At 33.7% G+C, this 24978-nt stretch overlaps 1 protein-coding gene across 1 annotated transcript in view; it reads right to left on the reverse strand.

Annotated features, from left to right (window-relative positions):
* Window positions 1-21727, reverse strand: part of LOC136032853 (failed axon connections-like) — a 42908-nt gene extending 21181 nt beyond the window's left edge. Inside the window, exons 1-4 of the mRNA XM_065713267.1 lie at window positions 21318-21727; window positions 15001-15203; window positions 13074-13209; window positions 5922-6059 (exon numbers count right to left, since the gene is read on the reverse strand). Coding sequence (XP_065569339.1) covers window positions 5922-6059; window positions 13074-13209; window positions 15001-15203; window positions 21318-21638 — 798 coding nt within the window. The 5' untranslated portion in view covers window positions 21639-21727. The remainder of the gene's footprint in view (window positions 1-5921; window positions 6060-13073; window positions 13210-15000; window positions 15204-21317) is intronic.
* Window positions 21728-24978: the final 3251 nt, after the last annotated feature.

Here is a 24978-nt window from a genome sequence, read left to right on the forward strand (position 1 = left end):
GGTATTAGACCAAATATCATTAGAAAGAACAATAAAATTGCTCCTAACGTTGAGTTTATACATTGTGTGACTAAAAAATAGAGGAAGTTAAGGGAAAGATTATTCCAGAGTGGTAAAAAGATCTCCAGAATATAACAGAAAAAGATTAAACACGTTGATGGACATGGGACATCTCTCGCGATAATAACAATCATGTAAATAAATGTAAAATTGCATTAAGTTATTTATATTCATCAATTTCAAAAGCTTAAGTTATATATATTATATGTATTTAAAGCAAAACAACAAATAAACACTCATCCGTGATCTTTAAAAAAAACAAAATAAAAAAAAACACGATATTCCAGTTTTGTAAATAGAATCTTGTAACTTCTAGAGAAGTGTTCTCAGATACGTCGAGTCTGATTTTCAATTAGATTCCTTGACTTTTAGGAAGTGTTTTCCCCCTTTTTCGAAAATCAGAAACATTCTCTCCGACTTGTAGCTTTTCTTATTTACTTGGAATCAGCATAATAAACCGATGGTTTTGATTCATCTATTGATATAATAATTTCGTTTCTAACAGTTTCGGTTACTATTGAGTCGGGTCGCTCCATGCTACAGTTCGTTACCACGGACTGTTTGATACTACCTAGGCAAGCTAACCAATATATATATATATACATATATATATATATATATATATATATATATATATATATATATATATATATATATATATATATATATATATATATATATATTGTGATACATACATACTCTTGGTATAAACAGTTGTTGATTTAGTTATAGTAGATGTAAAAAGGGGCAAGGCCCTTCCTTGAAATTCATTATAAAGAACCGTTCTTGGGTATTTATGACTCGGGGTAAATTTTTATCAAGATGACACCAATTTTAGAAGATGTTTCCCCTGTCCTCAGAATTTACTTGTGCTAATAATTTTTTATAGATATCTTTATTTAATAGATCTTACACCTTTGTAACCAACATTAAATGGATTCTTATTGTATCATATTATTTTTGTAATTCTGAAATTTAGTTTGCTTGCCAGTGGTATGGATGGCTCTCTGGTTACAGTTCGTTACCACGTTGGATATAACCAAAAATTTTTTTTTTTTTTTTTTTTTTTTTTTTTTTTTTTTTTTTTTTTTTTTTTTTACGGGAAAATAACAACAGTTATTAGGCGAGATTAAGCCACATTAGCCGAGTAAGATTACAAATTGAATTTAATGCTAGGTAGGCTGTAGCCAATTCTTAAGATTTAATAATAATGTTTACTAAAAAAAAAAAAAAAAAAAAAAAAAAAAAACTGGCGCCAGCATTCCGAACACTATCAGAATATACCACAGAATGATTCATAGAGAAAAAACCTTTCACGAATAACACATTTTTTTTACCTCAAATACCGGCTACCCCTTAACCAAATTGATAAAAAAAAAGCGTCTGTATTAGATGTAAAAAGTGAAGATGAAAACAAGATACGAAGAAAATTTATTGATCTTATGCAACCCATATATATATATACTAAACTGGTTCAATTAAACCGACTGGCAATATTTCCCCGAACTCAGATAATTCTGCAAAAAGTAGCATATTATTTAAAAACAAAACAGCTCCTCATAATGTATCTCCAGAGAAAAATCTATAAACTACGAAGGGTAAATTCCTATCACAGAGTCACTCACACACTTAAAACGTGTTTTTAAGTGTGTCACACACTTAAAACGGACACCTAGAGCACGTGATTTCGATCCCAACAAGCAAAAACTTTCTATGTTATGGTAATAATAAGCAAATAGTTAAAAGTGATTCTTGTTTGTTTTGTAGCAACTTTATTTTACTAATGCTAAATAGTCAGGGGATCATTCTGCTTATTCATTTGAACCCAAGTTTTCAGAGACCAACTGTAAACAACAAATAAATCGACAACTAATCCTCTCTTACCTGTCTCCTTATGTAAGGGAAATAAATGAACAGAAATTAGAGAAAAAGAGAAAAAAGAAATGAACAGAAATTTAAGAAAAAAGAAAACGAATGAACAGAAATTAAAGAAACAAGAGCTAAGAGCTCATATGGCACTTGTGACGAGGCAATAAGAGCTAAGAGCCAAGAGATCATAAGGTATGAGCTCTAGCAAAATTCTATGAATCAATAATTGATTTAAAAGGAAAATAAGAGGCTTAATGCCGGTCAGGATTTAAAATAAGAGCTCTGAGTCACGATGTCCTTCTAAATATCAAAATTCATTAAGATCCGATCATTCACTTGTATGTTATAAATACCTAATTTTTTCAAATTTTTCTTCTCCCTTTAGCCCCCCAGATGGCCGAATCTTGGAAAACGACTTTATCAAGCCAATTTGTGGAGCTCCCTGACACGCCAACCAATTTCCATCGTCCTAGCACGTCCAGAACCACCAAACTCGCAAAATCAATGAACCCCTCCCCCAACTCCCCCAAAGAGGGCGAATCCAGTACGGTTCCGTCAATCACGTATCAAGGACATTTGTTCATTCTATCCACCAAGCTTCATCCCGATTCATCCACTCCAAGTGTTTTCCAATATTTCCCCCTCTAACTCCCCCCAATATCAAAAGATCTGGTCTGTATTTGAAATAAGAGCTCTGAGACATAAATTCCTTCTAAATATCAAATTTCATTAAGATCCGATCACCTATTCGTAAAATAAAAATACCCCAATTTTCAAGTTTTCCAAGAATTCCGGTTTCCCCCTCCAACTCCCCCAACTCCCCCCCCCCCCAATGTCACAGGATCTGGTCGGAATTTATAATTAGAGTTTTAAAGCCTAAGACCCTTTTAAATATCAAATTTCATTAAGATCTGGTCACCCTTTCGTAAGTTATAAATACCCCAATTTTCAAAATTACCCCCCCCCCCCAACTCCACCCAAGAGAGCAAAACCGATCCGATTATGTCAGTCACGTGTCTTAGACAGGTTCTTAATCTTCCCATCCAGTTTCATCCTGATCTCACCGCTTTAAGTATTTTCTAAGATTTCCGGTCCCCCCCAACTATCCCCCCAATGACGCTGGATCCGGTTGAGATTTATAATAAGAGATCTGAGTCACGAGGTCCATATAAATATGAAGTTTTATGAAGATCCGATCACTCCTTCGTAAGTTAAAAATACTTCATTTTTTTTATTTTTCAGAATTAACTCCCCCCCCCCCACAAAAAAATAGAGCGGATCCGTTCCAATTATGTAAATCACGTATCTAAGACTTCTGCTTATTTTTCCCACCAAGTTTCATCCCGATCCCTCCAATCTAAGCGTTTTCCATGATTTTAGGTTCCCCCACCCCAAACTCCCCCCAATGTCACCAGATCCGGTCGGGATTTAAAATAAGAGCTTTGAGACACGATATCCTTCTAAATATCAAATTTCGTTGAGATCCGATCACCCTTTCGTAAGTTAAAAATACCTCATTTTTCTAATTTTTCAGAATTAACCCCCTCAACTACCCCAAAGAGAGCGGATCCGTTCCAGTTATGTCAATCATGTATCTAGGACTTATGCCTATTTTTTCCCACCAAGTTTCATCCCGATCCCCCCACTCTAAGTGTTTTCCAAGATTTTAGGTTTCCCCCTCCCAACTCCCCCCCTAATGTCACCAAATCCGGTCGGGATTTAGAATAAGAGCTCTAAGACACGACATCCTTCTAAATATCAAATTTTATTGAGATTCGATCACCCGTTCGTGTTAAAAATGCCTAATTTTTTCTAGTTTTTCAGAATTACCCCCCCCCCCCCCCAAATACCCCAAAGAGAGCGGATCCATTCCAGTTATGTCAATCATGTATCTAGGACTTGTATTTATTTTTCCCACCAAGTTTCGTCCCTCCACTCTAAGTGTTTTCCAAGATTTTAAGGTTTCCCCCTCCCAACCCCCCTGTCACCAGATCCGGTCGGAATTTAAAATAAGAGCTCTGAGACACGATATCCTTCCAAACATCAAATTTCATTAAGATCTGATCAACCGTTCGTAAGTTAAAAATACTTCAATTTTTCTATTTTTTCCAAATTAACGGGCCCCCCACTTCCCCCCAGATGGTCAAATCGGGAAAACGACTATTTCTTATTTAATCTGGTCCAGTCCCTGATACGCCTGCCAAATTTCATCGTCCTAGCTTACCTGGAAGTGCCTAAAGTAGCAAAACCGGGACCTACAGACCGACAGAATTTGCGATTGCTGTATGTCACTTGGTTAATACCAAGTGCCATAAAAACCATAGCATAAGATTTCAGGTATTTTGTTGGGTCATTATTTTAGATGCAAGATATGATTAAATGGAGCAGGATAAGTGTCAACCAATATTAGCTTATTTGGATGACACTTTGAATTAATTTCTGTCTTATTTGGATTAAACAGAATTTTGATTGCGAATCCCACCTTTCAGAGTTGATCGTATTCTGGGACCAACTTCCAACTATATCCTTCTGTTACAAAGATTTGTCTGCGCAGATCAGGGTCAAAATGGTCTTTTTCCTGTTGCAATATCCTTGTTTAAGACCTGCCTAGTCTATTGTCATTTATCAACTGCCGTATTTTCAACTTTTTTCGTAATCTAGTCTTTTATACACATTATAGTCCCAACTGTCAATAAAGAAGACTTATGAATGACACATGTTTTTCTTCTTTAATTTCATGCCACAAATGAACAAAAATGTGAAAAAATTGTACGTTCCAAGAATCCACCCTTTCTGTTTTTCAAAAACATATGCATTAAACCTTAATTCTCATTGGCATGTCACAAATTTTACGATTAAAAGTTAAACATCATTCAACTTTAGAAACAACAACAAGGACACAGAATTGGTTCTCTTAAAACTATAAAAACTTACGGCCTCCATACCCCATCCCCTCCACAAAAAAACATTAGTCAATCTGAGACTTCACTTGGGTTATACTGGGTTACTTTTCACTACATAAGGTAAAACCCAAACTGAATTCAGAAACCTCTCTAATAATAGTGGGAGAAATATGAAGGGTCTCTTCCTCAGTTAAAATTTTGGAGTTGAAATGCAACCAGTATGGTAGTCTCTCCTCATGCTTTTATTGGGCATTAAAAGCCAACCCAAATTACTCCATATATCCTCCCTATAGAATAGCCGAAGATAATTTTAATACACAGCACTAATGGTTAGTAAAGAAAATTAATGGAGCTGCTGGATAAAATGGTCGCCAATAGGAAAAAAATGACCAGAGAACAATTGTTCTCTCCATATGAGGGAAGACAACATTAGAAAGGCTGCATTCTTTTATGAGAAATCTAAGACTGGCTAGTAGTTTTGGAGTCAATTATACCCATAAATTTACAACGAGAACATTTTTCTTTACGTGAACAGATAAAGGATAAAAAGGGCAAACTTTTCAATAGCTAATCAGGTAAACAGTTAATTGAGAAGATATCAATAACCTGAATTCACCAACATAAAGAGGACATCATAACCACTGCTTGCAGCCAGAGGCGGTTCTGACGTCTCTTGTGCCCAAGACAAAATCCCCCTTATGTCTCAAAGATTTTCAGGCCAAATTTTCATTTACTAAATAAAATTTTACTAACTGTACTATATAGTTTATTTTAATAGAAATGAAATTTCAAAATTACAAAGTGATTATAATCATTCGATCATTGAGTTGAACTTTTGCACCCCTGACATTTCTGCTCCAATGGCGAGTGTCCCATACGCCACCCCCCAATAAAACACATCTGCTTGTGACATGGAATAAAATGCGAAATAAACTCATCAAATTAAGGATGTTCCCGCTATAGACTATTATCAATGGTTAGCCTACATCTTAACTTATATACTGCAAATGATCGCAATATAACTCGTTTAGCAGTTCTGTCTAAGCTAAAAAATATAAATTCTTCAAGGAAACTAGAATCGAAACTTACCAAAGTTGGTTGACTGCCAAAGAAAAAACACTTTTCTCCTAAAAGGAAATGCAGCTGATCCAGATCTGTTTTTCCCGACTCAATTATTTCTTCTGGTTTCTGGACACCAATTCCAATAGCACGAGCTTTCTTGGACAACTATAAATACAAAACAGCATTTAAGAGGTGTAATCTTCTCTTTGACTTGAACATGGGCTCATATATCATCCTTACCAAAGTTTACCAGAGCTGTTCACCTTTTCAAAAGCAGTATACCAAAACATGTAGCAAATTCTCAATATGGAATTAAAAAGAAAGTTTCAAATAAAAGCAAAAAGCAACTTTCCAAATAAAAAATAAATAGAAATGATTTTGCGCATAAGAGGAACAACCCTCTCCTCAACCCCCCAAACTTTATTTCAACGTTTCATAATTGAATGCTCAAGGCATTTATGAATACAATTGCACCTGAGAAGTCCTTAAAGCAATGGGAGCAAAGGTCAAACTTTACTTTAAAGACTGGGAAGTATAGGAGGGACAGTTCCTCCTATGTACAAATAATTTCTAGTCATTTTAAGTTTCACTGTCACTCGACATTCTTTTAAAAATAACTTCTTTTGATTTTCTTAATTTGATCTTTTGTTCATTTTTAATACCAGATTCTGGGTTATCCTAAATATGAAGAGACCTGCCAAAACCTTGAACATTATTCTTAAAATCAAATTTTAAGTTTTGTAAGATTTTTGGTAAAATTCTAGTTAATTGACTTCTTGCTATCTCAGAAAGATTTAGGTTAGGAAAATGAAACTTTCAGGGATGAATCTACACACTAAAGTAAGTCCCGGGAAGGTGTTTTGAAGCAACTACCTCCACTCCTTCTCTGTCTAGAGGGCCCTGACCTTTGATGACCTTAAAAAATACGTGTGTTATAAAAGTGAAATCTTGCAAAATAGATCTTCTGCTTAAATGAAGTACAACAAAATTGTTTTCAGCTTCGTATCTGCTCAATTCCATTTTATAAGGTATTAAAGATATGCAAATACATTTCATTAATTTTGAAGAAAAAAAACATTGATATGGCTCAAAATTCTACTCAAATAAAAGGAATTGCATTTTCAGAACTAAAGGCAGAGAAAAAGCAACAAGTAACTGAAAATTAAGGTAAAATTTTATTTTGTCAAATTTCAATAGGTAATAGACCTGTCATGTAGACAAATTTCAGGGCCCTCTAGAGGGAGAAGGACCCTCTGGTTGCTTTAAAATACCTTCCTGGGACATACTTTAGCCTGTGGATCCATCCCTGAAAGTTTCATTTTCCTAACCTAAATCCTTTCCGAGATAGCAAGAAGTCAATTAACTAGAATTTTACCGGTTTTTTTTTTTGGAATACAGCATAACTGCCAAAAATAACGTTTGTGTTTGCAATAAGAGAGCTTTCGCCCTCCATAGGGCTTTTATTAGAACTCAAACCCTCTTAATATTGATTCAACTTCTATGAAGCTTGTACCAATGAAAGTACAAAAATATGGACCTAAACACAATGGGATGGATTAAGAATATGACCAACTCTATAAACGACAAACCTATTGGGTAAATTGTCTATAATAATCGTTTGATTTTATCAATTTCATTCGCGTTTAGGGGCGAATGGTATACTGCAAGCCGGTTTTGCTTCATAAAATTGTTACCTGTTGCACTAAAATTACTCTTTAGCGGGCCAAAATGATAGAACATGGCGATTTCCTTAAGCATGTTCTCTTTTATTACTCAAAAAGGGAAGTAGGTCTTTAAATTTATATTTAATGAATCCTCGTTTAGTAATCTAGAACTACAACTGACACAGTTTCTAGGCAAAATTTCGAGACTAGATGGAATTCAAGACAGAAGCTGTCATACTTAATCCTAAAGCTGATTTCACAAAATATTAACATACTTTAAAGTTTGAAAAAGCACAAGAATTATTCCTTACTATCTGACCCTGACGGTTCAATTGCATATTAACACAACTCTGCTACCTCAAACCTGTGCCCAGGTTTGATTTGCACATAGATCCATTTGTTTCATTAAGTCTTGAACATTTTTCATGGCTAGGCTAAACACCCTGAGGTTCAACATTCGAGAAGTCGACTTTGACAGTTTAAAAACAGACATTTTCTTTCAAATGAATAAAGAGCCACATTCAAACTTATAACAAAGAGATATTATCCGATGTTTTGGCGTAGATCATTCCTTTCAACTAGAACTTTTATGAGTAAGCTTTAGAAGGAAACAGCAATGACTACAGATTACCTTTCAAAGAATTAAAAAAAAAGTAATAACGATTATTGAAAATACGTTTAAGAAATAACTTTTGGTTTTAAAGCAGCAAGATCATAAAAAGTCAAACTTCACCACATTGGAGAGAATATCGACCAAATCTTTTAATCGTATCCTGAAATAGGTTTACCCCCCCATATTTATTTCCCAGAAAATTATTTATGAACTGTCTAAACTTATTAAAATAGAACAAAACAACAAACAAGGGTGCCAATAAATATCTTAATACTTGGTTCACGGCTGACTTATGTATACACATATTAATGAGGAAGCACAATAATAAGAAACGCGTACGAAACATCGCTCGGTTCCTCGTGCTGGGGCGCATGTCCCTGGTACGCATGATGCAACAACATCATACAAAATCCCCATTAAAAAAAATAGTTAATTCTTTACATTTTTAGAGTTGCAATTATCCTCTAGTCAAATTAACCGTCGTTTTTATAATTATTAACAAAAGTTTCCTTGGTAGTGTTCAATGCTTCCTTTAATAAAACATTGTAAGTCCAAGGTTTATTTTGAGGTAGTAGCAAAACTTTCAAGCTTTTTGGTCGTTTAACGCGGGAAAATGCCATGAACAACATAACAAGATTAAAGACGAATGGAAGGCGGACGTCAATAAATTCGAAAGTTTTCCCTTATGATTTATTTATGATAAACAACGACTAATCGAAGCGAAACTGATGTTGCTGCACTCTACATTGTTGACCTTTACTAGAGTCCAGATTTAGAGGAATGCGATTTTTTTTTCCAGTTTTTACCCCAGTAATTAGGAATGTGAATTTCTTTTCCACCTATTTCTCCAGTAATTATTTTTTGCTTTAATTATGGTGTTACATGATTCATTAACAACCATTGCACATTTACTCTAAAATATCTAATTACAAATTAGCATAATAGTCGTATTATTCTTTAGCTTTAAGTCAAGGGGTGACAAATCAGTAAGTTTAAACTAATTAAGAAATTCTGGCGTGAATTTAGTTCCTCATAGCTGTTTATGCTTCAAAGAATCATAACTTATACCAGGGCAATCATAACTTAGGCTTATATTAGAATCATAATTTATACCAGCTTTGCTTGGTCCCTGGTAGTGGAACATGGCAGGTTTATATATACTAATCATTGTAGCAGCAGCAGGTGCAACCTAGTAAGGAATGACTTAAGGAAATAGAATGATAATAAATTAGTCCCTGACGCTTGAACACATGTACCTGGTGTGCAAGAAATCATGATATTGTGCAAAATCCCATTAAAATAAAGATTCTATTTCCAGGGTTTTGGAGTTCTATAACTATTGTGCTGTTGAGGTAACCAATGTTGAAATTACTATTGATATTTAATAATAGAAGTTTTGCAGGGAGCGTTCCTTGTTTCCTTTCGCACGAAATTAAATGTACTATGTTCATTTTCAGGTGGCAGCAGAGCTTTCAGGTCTCCTAACCACATATTTTGTTATCCTTCAGTTTTTATTTATGGTTCGTTTTGGCGCTCCTTATTGTATGTCTTCTAACTGCAGGCTTTGTTCTGAATCGTTTTAGTTTTAGGCTTGTGATTCTCGATGTCGCTTATCTTCTGATCCCATATTTTATTGTACATAATTTTTGTTTGCTCTTTGTTCTGGTTCTCACTGACGCCTGTCTTCAAACCGCAAATTTCATTATGCATTAGTTTCATTTGCGATTCGTTGCGATGTTCGTTATTACATGTCTTCATTTAACAAGTGGAATAAACCCTTTTTCAGTGGTCTCTATAGGAATAGGTACAGCAATGCATCCATATGGGCATGGCTAGGTAGCCAGCTTAGCAGCTACATCGCTGTTCAGAAAGGTCTAAACCAGGCTCTATGCACAGTCCAGCTCTTTTCAATGTAATTTGATCTTTTACTAAAATCATTCTTTCATTCCTGATTAGAGCCCGATATTGATACCAGCCACTTCTCTTATCCAGACATTTTTATACAATCATGCAATCAAGTTATTCAACGTATAGTTCACATAGTTTGCTCTGGTCTCAATGAGATTTGGCCTCCAAGCCACCTCCTCTAAAACTGAGTTTTTCATCTACAGTTAGTCTCAACAACCTCCTATAATGATCGATATTGATCCAGCAACTATTTCCCCATCGTTTCCTCGTTGTTGTTTTGTTTCACAAAATAACCATATGCCAACATTGCTATGCTTTCTTCTCCCCAGGTCTTCTGCTTGGTCCCATTATGGAGTTTTTCTCACTACTTGTACGGAATGACGTTCAATCTCCATTCTTTTGTTTTTGCAAATATCTTCTGCAGTCGCCACTTTGGACTTGTAGCCGGTACATCCCCTATAGATATGACGCTTTTAATAATTCTCCAAAAATGAACTGGCTTGTGAACAGGTTCCACATTTGTTGCAAAAGTATTGTAGACATTCCGCTTAACTGTGTCATCTACTTAGTTGAGAAATTTCTTTCCAGTGAGAATTTCTTGAGTGATTTCATTTTTTGTACCTTTGTTCCCTTTGAAGTGTATTTCATGCTTGTACTCATGATTGAAATAAATTGATATTTAAGTTCTCTTGGGATTGAGATTCACTAATTATCATCATTACCAAACCGGTAACAAAAGGCAATTTTTCTTCATTTTTGTTTTGTTTTCGTTCATTAATACTCATTAGGTTTAACTCAGAACAATTTGCACTTTCTCCTAAATTATCCTGATTTATGCAAATTAGCCATTATTGTACCTCCAAAACAATTAAAGAATGAACCATAACTTTTTGTATCGGAATTTTGTATGATGTCAAGACGTCATCAGTAGCACCATAGGTTCCATAGCATCACAGCACCAAAAGTCCGTTTATAGATAGAAAATACAAATATAAAAGTAATTTAACGTTGATATATGCATATTGAAAGCTTGATACATCAATATAAACCTTAACAAAGGTTGTTATAGCTTATTATGTGTCTATGGTAGACAATTAATAATGTTCAATTATGTAATATCAGTTAGTTTTTCTCATTTGAAAGTGTTTTTAAACTGGTTACAATCATACTAAGCATTGACTTCTTGTTTTGCTCTATTTTGAAAAGAAGAGGGAAAAAAACCCATATTAAACAAAGAACACTGATGATTGGTTAATCAAGAAAATGCATGGGATTAATAAACAAATTCTCTTTTACACTTTTAATAGTTTTCCTTGATTTAGATTTTATTACGTTTAATTTCTATCTTTTTGAGGGGAGGGGTCACCTTTTTCCCACTGACCTCCTTGTGCATAAAACACCTTGGGATAAATATCAATAGACACAAATAAACTTATTTTAAATGAACATATGCACCTACATGAGCATAAAAAAGCAGCCAAAGGTTAGTCACACTCAAAACCAATGTTTTAAAACTGAATACTTCATGCTGCAGCAATTGATGAATTCATGCTCGTAATTTAAGGACCAGGCCAATTTAGGAGCATTTATTTGGGTAAACCCAGTTGTTGACATAGCAAAAACTATCAAAAAGAAAAAAGTTCAACTGACCATCAATCATAGCATTACTTAGCTGTTAGTACTCAACATAATAATAAAAATATTGTAGGTTTCTTCTTTGCAATAACTTGTTAAAGATTACTGGAGAAATTTATAGAAAACATCCATTTCCACAAATAATCCAGATACACAGCAAATAATAACTATAATAACATATAATATATAATACACAGCAAATAATAATAATAATAACACAGCAAATAATAACTACCATAGATAAGAAATAAAAACTCTGAAAGGTTTCTGATTTGGTTTTAAAGATTACTGCAAAAAAGGCATCCATAATTGGCAAATTGCTCAATGCACAGAATTGTCAAGCTGGATATAATGAAATAAATAAATAAATAAATAAATAAATATATATATATATATATATATATATATATATATATATATATATATATATATATATATATATATAGGAGAATTTAACTAAAAACAAAATCACAAAAATATGTATCCTCCAGAAGCTTAGATTTTCCCAAGTAACCTATGAATATGCTAAACACCAATGAAAAATTTCAAATAGCAAACAAAACATGCATGATATTAAAAAAAGATATAGTAATGGCAACCTGAAAACAAAAATAGAATAAACATGAAATAAAGGAAAAAAGAAAAGCTTTGTTGATGATCTCCTCAGGATAATTTTTTTTTTAGGTAATAGTAGATGAAAAATTTGTTTCTTTTCAAATCAAAGCTTCCTTATACACTGCTGTTAAATTGTGTTACTAAAACAAGATATCAAGACTAGCAAATAACTTTCTAGATTAAACACATAGCAAAGAAAGAAAAACAAGGAAGTTACTTTTAAAATTTTGAGTACAACTTGAGGTGTACATTACTTTAATTTTCCTTGATATTTGTTTTGTCTTTAATATTTTTTTTAATTGATATATATATATATATATTTCTATAATGGAAATCATAATTTTAATTTAAATAAACATTTCTAGAAAACTATGAATTTTTAATTTTACAAATGTTTGTCTAAACAACATCAGGGAATAATTACTTAGTAAATAGATGTCATTCAAGTGACATAAATCATTATCCATCATTTGCCAATGAATTGACATGTTTATCAGGTGACTTGATGCTAATATTCCTCAGTAGTTTTACCACAAAGATCATTACCAGCCTAAGTTTCTAAAACATAGCCTTCAACTAGTTCTCTTCTTGTATAATCTAAATCATAGAATAATAACTTCAGTTACATACACTTATACTCTTGTATAAGGTTAAATTGATACTAATGATATTAATCATATAATATTAAATCACATTAATCTTGAAAAGCTTTAACTGAAAGAAATAAAGAATGAAAATGAATACCTTTCTTCCCAATGTAAACTTGGCAACAAAATTTACTAATGGTGCTGGTAACTTGGTCCCAGAAAAGTGTTTAGGATCTATCTTGTACCCTGCCAACATCTGGTCTGGATATCTTCCTCTCCACCAAGTATCCACCCTATAGTAAACAAACAAAGATAAGAACCAAATTTAGCTGTGTTTGTTTGGGAGGAGATTTTGAGTTAAATTGTTTGTTTCTCCATGAGTGGAGAAAGGTATGAAGTTGCTGTCCTGTAGTATTATTTTTTTCTCTCCTTTTTTTCTTATTGTAGTAAATCTGAATAACATGTATATATTTTTTATCTGATTGACTCCATGTCAACTGTTTGGATTGGAGTGAATCATATTAATTTTTTCATTTAGATTGTTGTTGTTGTAAAAAAAAATCATTATGATAGTAAAATAAGATTATCATGCAGCTAAATCTGGGACAAAGAATCAAAGGTAAATAAGGCCCTTTTTTAAGGTGTAGGTTTATTCTGGAAAATTTTGAAAGCATGGTCAGCAAAGGACTAAGAGAAAATTTACACCAGGCTGGTTAAGTCCAATTATTTGAAGGAATAAATGACTCAGTTTGCTTAATTCATTACTTAATATGATACTCTAGGAGAGATGAATCAACAACTGAGTCCATTTATTTTTTTATTAAAATCAAGTAGCCATCAAGCCATTGGCCAATCGGAGACAAATCCAAGACAGGTAGTCTTAGTGAGAGGTAAAGCTGGCATGGGCCTTTTTCAGGATTGTATAAAAAATGATTCATTTTCACTTGTTGGATATTGTTAATCATTGTCTCCCTTATATTTTTAGAACTCAAGTATCATTGATTTCCAAAAAAAAAAACACACAAAAAAACACTATGCTTGATAGTTTTGGCTCAGTTTCCTACTGCAAATTGTCTAAAACAAGCTGAAGCGTGTTTTTCAAATTCCTTAGAATATCTCAAATCAAATATACCCTGGCAATATATCCCTTTAATCCTTTTTTGGTGAATTTTGTTTATCCTAAATAAATCTGGTGAGGGATTAAACCAAGAAACAAACAAAATAGTTTGAAAAATGCTAAAAATAACTTGAAACAGCTTTAAGTTTGGTATGAGACCACAATTTTTCAAATGAGCTTGCTGGACTAATAAAAAGGCTATGAATAAATCCCCCCTTATATTTACAATGGATTTTTTTTAATCTGGATGGAACTTCCTAAAGCATTTGATGTCCTTTTCCAGAAGAATAAAAGAATCAAAATACTTTGTTCTTTGGTTGTTCTCATTTATTTCTTATCATATTCTGTAAGTCAAGCAAAACAGAAAATAATTTTTATGCTAAAATTAGTTACACCTGGGCAAGGAACATTATGTAAATATGCTAGATGAGTTGAAAAATAAATCGCATCAAAATCCAGAAAAGCAAAAATTTGAGAATGTGGACCTGTTCTGAAAGAGGAACTTAAGGACCATGCATGGTTTTGCCACAGGCTTGATAGTAAGCTTTCCATTTTGGATTTTCCCAAGGCATTTTACATTCTTAACAATATGACACCACTTAGAGATTACATGCTATTAGTTTGTGTAATAGCCCACAATTGGTTTTGATCTTACCTGAGATGGACAATTCAGTTTCTGGAAATGAGTAATAAATGCAACAGTTTTTGAGGCTGTGCCAAAATACTCGGCTCTTTGAATGTTTTTTCCATTATTTACAAAAGACCACAGATATAATCCATAAGATATTTAGCTATGTTTTGCTCAATGGTAAAACTTTTATAGTTCTACCATTTCTTTTCTTGATTTTTTTTTACAAATGGAGTAAGCTCTAAAAAAAAAAAAAAAAATATAAGCTTTAAGGTATACAATATTTTATATTTGTTTGACAGCCAATAACTTGAAACAAAATAATAGATTTATACTAACCAATGAAGATGGTTTTCCAGCATTGAAGCAGCAGAATGTGCCAATGCTTTTTGTTCAGAAGTAAGTTCTTCATCCAAATTCTTTCCAAACTTCTCCCCAAGTTTGTTAATAATGACAGCACTGTCTGCAATTTGTTCTCCATTTAGTTCAATAAATGGGAGTTGTCCATAGATTGATCTGTATCTCATTTTATGATCCACATTCTAAACGAGAAGAGAAAAATTGATGTAAATTAATTTCCCACAAAAAGAAAGCCAAATTTAGAAGGAAATAACACATAGAACTTTCTAGCAACTAATTTAAAGACTAAAAACAATTTACTCAGTAAAATAGTGGAGAAAGCAATTCTATTTTCCTGCATCAAGTTTTCTTTTATTAGTGTATATGGATAAATGGAGTATCACCTCCATTTCAAAGTTTTTTGCTAGTATCACCTCTGATGGTTTACCACTATCTTAGACACATCTGCAACAGCTCTACAGATCTTGGGAGCTGGGAAGGCCAGTGCCAGATGTGTACCCTTCCTTCTTTTGTACCCCAGGTAAGCATTAAGAATTTTTGCCTTAGAAATCAATATGATCTGCACAGAAATACCCACAATGACTTATTTTTCAATGAGTAATTTTTTTATCATAGTCAACAAAACTGTACAGCTCAAGGAAAGAGCATGGAACTTGTTGTACAAACTTTGGAGGCAGATCATTCAATTGCAAATTGAAGGTTCTATTGTCCTTTTAAAGTCAAAACTGAAAGTATATTAACACAACAAATGAATACAATAGGGTTCTCTGATGTGTAAATACATTATACACACATGTTTAAACACACTGAAACTTTTCATATACTGGTAAATAAGACTGATAGCCCATATTATATTTTGGTTGGAGTTAGGCATGATTTGAAAAATAATCATAAATTAAATTTTTTAAAACAACCTTTCTAAACCTAAAGTAAGGGGGGAACATAGAAATTTGAAACAAACGGAAATTATTTTATATAAGAGGATAAAGGTGAAAAAATCATTGATCCTTTTTATGCTCTTTCCAAACACAATAGAGTGCTCAAATTCCATTTTGACAGGACCCCAAAAAGTAGTTTTTAGACTATATTGGAAAGAAAAAATCAGTTAAAAACTTGTTTCATTAAAATAAAGATTTAAAATGAACCCTTAAACCACTCTCTAAGACGTTTAAGTCACAAGTTAGCCAAAAAAAAATTTTTTGTTTGTATTTGGTATTAATAAAATAAAAAATATTTGCATCTTGACTGAGATACAGGTGAACTTCAAGAAGGAAAATAAAGTGAAAAAATCCCTTTACAGATTATGAATTAATACAGCAAGAGTATGGTAGATAGTGGTAACATAGAAAAAAGCTGGGAGGTATTTAAGAAGTAGTCCTAGCAACAGATAATAAACATGCCCAGGTATACAGGTTGCCATAGCCAAAGACACTCCTCTTCCTAACCACAGAAATCATAAGAGCTAGAAGGAAGAAGAAAAGAGCATGGACCAAATATGTAAAGTGCACATAGGATAACCACTATGACACATTCAAAAACACAGAAACAGGCTAAGAAATTTAACTCAGAAGATGTAGAAAACCATGAGGAGGCAATTTCAGCTGACACAAAGCCAAATCCAAAGGGGTTCTGGCAGCATATCTCAGCAGCTAATCCCTCTAGATATAATATCCCAGAGTCCATGAAAGAGTATGACACAAAGACCTCAGAGGCTAAAGAAAAAGCCGGTTTGCTCAACTTTAGTTTTGGCACAAATTTCTCTCCTCAGCCATAGCAAACCCTCAACCCACTTTACCAGAGCAACCAAATGGAGAATTTGGCAATTATGAGTATAGAAAATGTTCTTGAAAAACTTAAAAGACTGGATGCAAATAAAGCTACTGGGCAGATAACCTACAACACAGACTATTAAAAGAAACAGCTGATGAAATTGTTGAGCCAATAGCAGTGATGTTTGGGATGTCACTCACTTCCAAAGTACTCCCAAGTGACTGGAAGCAAACCAACATCAATCCCATTTTCAAGAAAGGGAGAAAGAACCAAGTCTGTAATTATTGCCCTACAAGTTTAACTTCTGTTGCATACAAGGTCCTTGAGAGCATCATAAATGATTCACTGATCTCTCACCTTGAAAGAAATCAGTCACTTTCAAAATTCAGCATGGTTTCTGTAAAAGTCATTCAATCAATACAAAACCTAATTGAATCATATGACTTCACCACCAGACTCTTGGATGATGGCCTTCTGGTGGATATCATATTGCTTGATCAAGCAAAAGCCTTTGACAAAGTACAGCATCAATTTCTTCTCTTGAAAATAGAAGCATACAGGGTGCATGAGGATATAGTTGCCTGGATTGAAGCATTTCTTACTGGAAGAACTCAAAGGGTAGTAGTTTATGATATCGCCAGTAAAACTGTTTATTCTGATGAAATTCCTGTCATTAGTGGAGTCCCACAGGGCATAATCCTGGGACCAGTGTTGTTTATCATATATATTAACAACTGTAAGACTCACCTGAAAAAAAACACTGACACTATATGCTGACAACTGCAAGTTCTTAGGACAGGCCCAAATTAGCTCCAATCCCTCAACAATGCAAGAAGATTAGATCAACTATCTAGATGGTCATCTGATTGAGGTTTCCAGTAAAATGTTTCAAAATGCAAAGTCCTGTATCTTGGACATGACAATCCTAGACAACCTTACTATATTGGAGATGACCTACTTAAGGCTGTAAGCAAGAAGAAAGAACTATGGGCTATTGTTGATGATGAACTCAAGTTCCACAGCTAAACACAAGATCAAACTGCTAAAGCAAACCAATCCTAGAGGCTCACAAAACAAATGTTTACCACCAGGAAGCTGTTTAGTTGAAAAGTTATACAAAGCTATTATGTGTCAACACCTGGGAATTAGAATGGCCCTAGCATCTCCCCTTATAAAATGGATGTTAAAGCACTAAAGAGGGTCCAAAGGCATGTACAAGAGGTCACCCAAAGAAGCTGTAAGTCCCAAGTTGCCATTTGTGAGTGCTGGCAATTGGTTTCTGTTCATACTGTCTCCTACTAGAACACCCTCTCCAAAGCCACCATCCAGTCCCAAACCATAAATGCATTCAAGAAAGGAGTTGATCAGGACTGGGCCAATGCAGAGTGTAGACTAACCTCAGATGCCATACCATAGTCATGTCCCACCATCAGCAAGATATTCCACAGGAGCTTCATCACCACCTTATTGTGCTGGACAGCCAATTTATGGTATGATCTTGTAACTTCTCTTGTTTTGTGACAGAGATAGAGCAATTTAGAGATAGAGCAATTTAGTTTTAGGGAAATTTATATCATTAAGAAGTGCAATTTTTTTTTCAATTAAACAGAGCAAAATTTTCTTTTTAAAATTCAGGAAATGGTTGTCTCTAAAAACCATTCTACTTCAGTTGCTAGGAAAATGCCAAAAATTATCACAAAAGAAATGCTATTTATTCAGTTTGACAGTTTGAAAGTGGACCCTTTGCCTTTGAGATAGTCAGCCAAAATAGAAAATTGCAAAATTATGTTTAAGGTATCTATTCCTCTTAAAGGGATTGAAAAAACAGACCATAGTAGGCTAACCAAAAATTTAATTTGTTTCTGCATGAAACTTTCTGGCAAGAAAAAATTGCCAATTGTAGGTGATTCAGGAATGGCTATTATTTTTTCATTGGTCTTCTCTTAATAATAAAAAAGTTATTTTGAAAACAAAATCATACTTGTATGAAATAAGCCCTACACAATGTTTTCTAATATGTTTCTCTGACACTTTAATGAAATATACCAAAGTAAGATAATTATTCTATATATTATGTAGCAAGATTTGTTTTCAAACTTTATACTGTCTAAATGCTTTAAAACCAGCCCCCCCCCCACTCCCAATGTGTGAACATATAACCCAAATAATATATCTTGCATCTATTCTTGTCTTATCTCACACTAAGCTGAGAAAAAACTGGGTCTATAATGTGTAAATGAATGAACAACTTGAACAATATGGCCTTTTTTTATACAATGACAACAAAATTGCAGTATTAGTTAAAGACCCCAATACTCTCAAAAAAGGCATCACAGCTAAACAATAGTAGGGAATTAAACAATAATCATTGAACACCCTAAATAGAAAAGTCAGTCACCAATTTAAATAACAAAGAAAATTCTTTTGAAGTTAAGAAACTAACATAATTGTATAGAAAAAATGGTGGTAAAATTCTAGTTAATTGACTTCTTGCTATCTCTGAAAGGGTTTAGGTTAGGAAAATGAAACTTTCAGGGATGGGTCTACAGGCTAAGGTATGTCCCAGGAAGGTATTTTAAAGCACCCTACCTCCTCTCCTTCTCCCTCTAGAGGGCCCTGAAATTTGCCTACATGACACCTATTGAGATTTTGACAAAACAACATTTTACCTTAATTTTTAGTTACTAGTTGCTTTTTCTCTGCCTTTAGTTCTGAAAATACAATTCCTATTATTTGAGTAGAATTTTGAGCCATATCAATGTTTTCTTGTTTTTTTTTTTAATTTATGAAATGTATTTGCATATTTTTAAAGTTATGAAGCTGAAAACAATTTTGATGTACTTCAATTAAGCAGAAGATTCTAGTTTGTAAGGTTTAACTTTTATAACACACATATTTTTAAAGGTCATCAAAGGTCAGGGCCCTCTAGAGGGAGAAGGAAAGGAGGTAGTTGCTTCAAAATACCATCCCAGGACATACTTTAGTCTGAAGATTTATCCCTGAAAGTTTCATTTTCCTAACCTAAACCCTTTCTGAGATAGCAAGAAGTCAATTAACTAGAATTTTACCAAAATGGCAAATATTTTGCAGTTCATACAAATGATCTAACAATCAAGTGAATATATTCCAATGCCTTTTTTATGGTCTTTATGAATATAATAATTGCTTCTATTGCAAATTCAGATCTAAGCACTTTTTGACCTAACCTAACTATGAATAATTTTGGGACTGAGAAAACAATATTATTTTGTCAAAAATGACCAATAACTTGTAGGCTACATTAATTAAAAATTTGTCATTTTAAGAGGTCAAAAAGAGCTAAAATTTGAATTTGTGATAGATGTGAATATTATATTTGTAAAGAACATAAGAAAAGGCAGCAAATGGCATGTTTACTTTATTGGTACTAAGTCAATTGTATAAACTGTGAAATATTACTGACTAAAGGGGCCAAGTTACTTTTTTCTGCCACATCTGAAAATGGGATTTGACTTAGAAGTGATTATTAATTTTGGTAAATTCTAGTTAATTGACTTCTTGCTATCTCAGAAAGGGTTTAGGTTAGGAAAATGAAACTTTCAGGGATGGGTCTACAGGCTAAAGTATGTCTCAGAAGGTACTTTAAAGTACCCATCTCCACTCCTTCTCCCTCTAGAGGGCCCTGAAATTTGCCCACATGACAGGTCTATCCTATAGACATTTTGAGAAAACAACATTTTAGCTTACCTTAATTTTCAGTTACTAGCCTAGTTGCTTTTTCTCTGCATTTAGTTCTGAAGATGCAATTCTTGTTATTTGAGTAGAATTTTGAGCCATATCAATGTTTTTTTTTCAAAATTTATGAAATGTATTTGCATATGTTTAAAACCTTATAAAATGGGATTGAGCAAACTTATGAAGCTCAAAACAATTTTACAGTAGGCCTACTTTAATTAAGCAAAAGATCTATTTTGTAAGGTTCCACTTTTATAACACACATATTTTTAAAGGTCAGAGCCCTCTAGAGGGAGAAGTAGTGGAGGTAGGTGCTTCAAAATACCTTCCTGGGACATACTTTATCCTGTAGACCTATCCCTGAAAGTTTCATTTTCCTAACCTAAACCCTTTCCAAGATAACAAGAAATCAATTAACTAGAATTTTAACTTAATTTTAGAAACTGCATAAAATGAATCATGGAATTTAGAGTTTAAGAAATTCTCCTTCATTTTAAAATAATAGCCTAGATAGTTTAGGCCAAATTAAAAGTAGTACAAACACTGAAGTACAAAAACACTGAAAGTAAAAAACACTGAAATTCTGGATATGGTTCAACTATAAAAATCAAGCTACAAATTTTCAAATCAGGGGGAGGGGTGTAAAGTAAAGTGAAGCTCTTTCAAGAATGATAGCATAGGCCATAAAGTTGCCTAGGCCAAAGTATTTTACCAGGCTATCTTTTAAGAAGTTTTTTTCAAGATTTAGCCATTTCACTTTAAGTAGACCAAACTATGCACTTTTATCAAAACAAAATTGTCTACAGGCTTACCTCATATTTGATACCACAGATTCTGAGCCAAGTTTCAACTTTAAGACAGTAGGCGGATGGTGAAGGAATAACAGGAGTCCTTGAAAACTGGTATAAATACACAACATCAGTTTCATATGGTTCTTTAAAAACAGCAGATTTCAACAGGACTGGTTTAGCAGGCTTCGTCTTAGTAGGACTTTTTGCTTCCTCAGGTTTTTCTGTTTCTTTTTCCATTTTTTCTTCTTGATTCCCAACAGGCTCTTCATTCTTAATTAATTCTAGTTTTTCGTCTTTGCTTTCATCAATATTTATTGGTTCTACCTTATCTTGGGTACTCATTCTTCACACTTTTGGAAAAATTACAAAATCCGAGTTTCTGATAACACTCCAATCAAAGTATTCTGGGAATTTCTTCTAAAAGGTCTGGACAGTGTTGCCTACAACGGAATTACAAATCAGAACGAATGGTAATTTCAGAGACAAAGCGTCTTTAGACATCCTGTAAGGTGTTTCTCGCTAAGCATTTTTTTTCAAGTTGCAAGCTGTATAACCGATATCCAAAGGCGTTAAATGATTTTCTAAGCCAAATATTATACCAAGAAGAAATATCTTGAAATCATCTCTCTTATATGAGCAGTACAATATAAAACTGAGTACTATAACCCTTCTACCACCCTCTATCAAATTGATTGTGTCGGCTGAGGATCATCCAGTTCCAGTTCCGAAAATCATAAATCCAAAAATCATTACTATAGAGCTAAATTGCTTAAATTTCACTTTCTAGCGATTTCTTTGGTATAGTCACATTAAAAAGTGACGCAAAATAAAAAATAAAAACAAAACAAAGAAAACAAAACACATCAATCCTCCTGACTTTCGTTATACATTTTTACAAAGCCAGCTATAAAACTTTTCGGTAACCGCTGGTGTGCACAGCGTATCGGCTGAAGCTTGTCAACAGGTACTGCAACCCTGCGCGGGAGTCGTTTTGTTTTGGATTGAGGGGGAAAAAGGGTTTTATGGATCAAAGATTTTCGTCCGAAATCTATGCAGAGTCTCTCTCTTCTTTTTTCCAGAGTTCGTATTTTAAACTTTGTCTGCAGCTCTTCATACAACATTTTTACCTGCTTCGAAACTATCATTAGAGCTCTTTTCTGAACTCTTTCGAGCCTGGTGCTTTGCTCAGCCGTCAGTCCAAAATGCCATACAGGAGCTGCATATTCCAGAATTGGGCGGATAAAATATGTAAACATTCGGAGGAGATGATCTGGAGGGGCGCTATGCTTCAACATAAGCTTGAGCATCTGCAGCCCAACATTATCCCTTTTTACTAGACTAGTTGTGTTTGCTTCCCATTTTAAATCACTGGTTATAATAACTCCCTAGAGTTTAATCTTACTAACTTTAAGAGAATCAGAGATAGTTGGTCTGAAAGTAGGTTCAGAAGAATTTAAAAATGAAATAGTTAAAATAGAAGATTTACCGTCATTTACTATCATATTTGTATCGGAAGCTTTAGTCTTCACATTATCAATTAATATTTAGGCTTTGCTACATTCGTTTGCTTCACAAATTTCTCCAAGGATAAGGCCATCAACATATTTCCAATGGACTTCATAATCATTAACAATGTTATTAATCATAACTAGAAACAGAATAGGACCCAGGATGGTACCTTGAGGTACACCACAAAAAACTGGATCAGGTTCAGAGAAAGACTTCTTATATTTAAAAATTTGGAACATATTTATTAGAAAACTCTGAATGATTTTCACAACAGCAGAGTTCACTCTAAAATCAATTAAAAGCTTAGAAATTCAATCAGATCGAAACCCTTTTTGAAATCAATTGCTTTTAAGTCTAGCCATTTACCAGGCTCATCAACATGATTAAAAATAAAATGTAAAAGACTGACTAGAAAATGGGATGTTGATGTATTATTTCTGTCACCGTACTGATGAGGATCAAGGAGGGGTTCAACTTCAGCTTTTAGCCAATTTGCTACAAAGCTTTCGTACATTTTGCTGAACAAGCGGTCAAAGTGATTGGTCTCACGCCGTCGAAATTAAGTTCAGTATTGTTTTTAGGGATTGGAGTAACATACCCCGATTTCCATATATGTGGGTAAACTGAAGAAGTTGAAACGAAATTAAACATTTGCGTTAGTGGCTTAATCAGTTTGTCAGGAAATGCTTTTATAAGTTCAATCGGAATATCAATGGGAGCTATACTAGTTCGTTTAAGTTTCTTTATTTTACTAAAAACTTGATCCTCAGAAACAGTAGGTAAAGGTATGTCATCTGATACTCTGATACTCTCGGTGTTTTCTGAAACTCTTGGGTCATTTTATTTACATCAAGAGGTGGCAAAGATTGGATCATTCTAGCCAAATGACCATTTAACTGGTTAGCAACTTTTTCATCATTAGAATCTGAACAAAAATCAACACCACTAGGGGATTTTCCACAAATTTGTTTTATTTCCTTATACCACATGCTAGGCTTTGATTGCTAATGTAAAGTGTTACTAGATAGCTTGATTAAACAAAAAGCAACACGACTTGTTTAATGCATGAACTGTGGTTCGAACTTTGCATGCGAGCAAAAAGGCATAAATTTATAAACGTAATAGAAAATCAGTGAGAACTCAAATGACATGAGCCAGCACAGCTATTTTCATACAAGTTTATTCAAGAAAATGGAAATACTCGTCTACGAAAACAAGATTTAAGTAGATGTTGCGCTTAAAAAAGGAAAATAAGATTTGGCCATATGGCCAAGAATGATTTCATAATGAAGAAGTGGTCTCGCATAAATCGCAGCAGCTTAATTAATTTAGAATATGAGTTTTCACACATAATGCTGATGGTACAGGACATCCGAAAGTCCCTCAATCTGAGGGAAGAAAATATGAGGAAACTCCTGGATCTAAAAAAACCTTTTTGTCGTAATTCATTCCGACTGTAGAGGGATATCTTGTTCGGGGGTGATGTCTGTTGTATTCTCTGATTTCGACTTATCCAAACCGAGATAATTAATAATCTTATCAAAATATAACTTGGAGGGATGGTATTTGACGAAGTTTGAGGCAGATAAAAACTTTTCTGATGTAAATTGCCTTATCCCGTTTGGTGTAAATATATTTTCCTTTCTAGGGTGAAAGATATGTGAGGGTTGGATTATATTTTAGGGTTAGAATGTCTAGGGATGACAAGCAGTGAGTAAATTCAAATAAAAGTAGCTCTATACCCCTTCGAGAAATAAGAAAATATTGACGAAAGATTAAAATAACGAGGGGTTCTTACAGTTTTCCAACATGAGGGGAGTCGGAAGAAAACTTGCTATATTTTCTGGGAAAGTGCGAAATGACTGAGAGATTTGTCAAAGGAATTTTCATTTTTGTTAATGAGGAGGAAAAACTGCTTGCAAGAAACTTGATAGGTAATATGCGTTTTAAGGCAAATCGACGCCTTATACATCATTTTATGAGTCTCAGCATCGGCTTACCGTCTCAAAGACAAAGGGTCCGCCTGGGAATCTTTCAAGCAGTACAGGAAACTCACAAACCTGCTAAATTAACACAATGGCTTTACCTTAAATGTTTGGTAAAGGATCATGAATTCATAAACTGTTCAAAAGTTGACGAGAAGCTAGTCTGAAATGAAAAGAATATAGCCTTT

Source organism: Artemia franciscana, chromosome 1, assembly GCF_032884065.1.
Source record: "Artemia franciscana chromosome 1, ASM3288406v1, whole genome shotgun sequence".
NCBI classification, from domain to species: Eukaryota; Metazoa; Arthropoda; class Branchiopoda; order Anostraca; family Artemiidae; genus Artemia; species Artemia franciscana.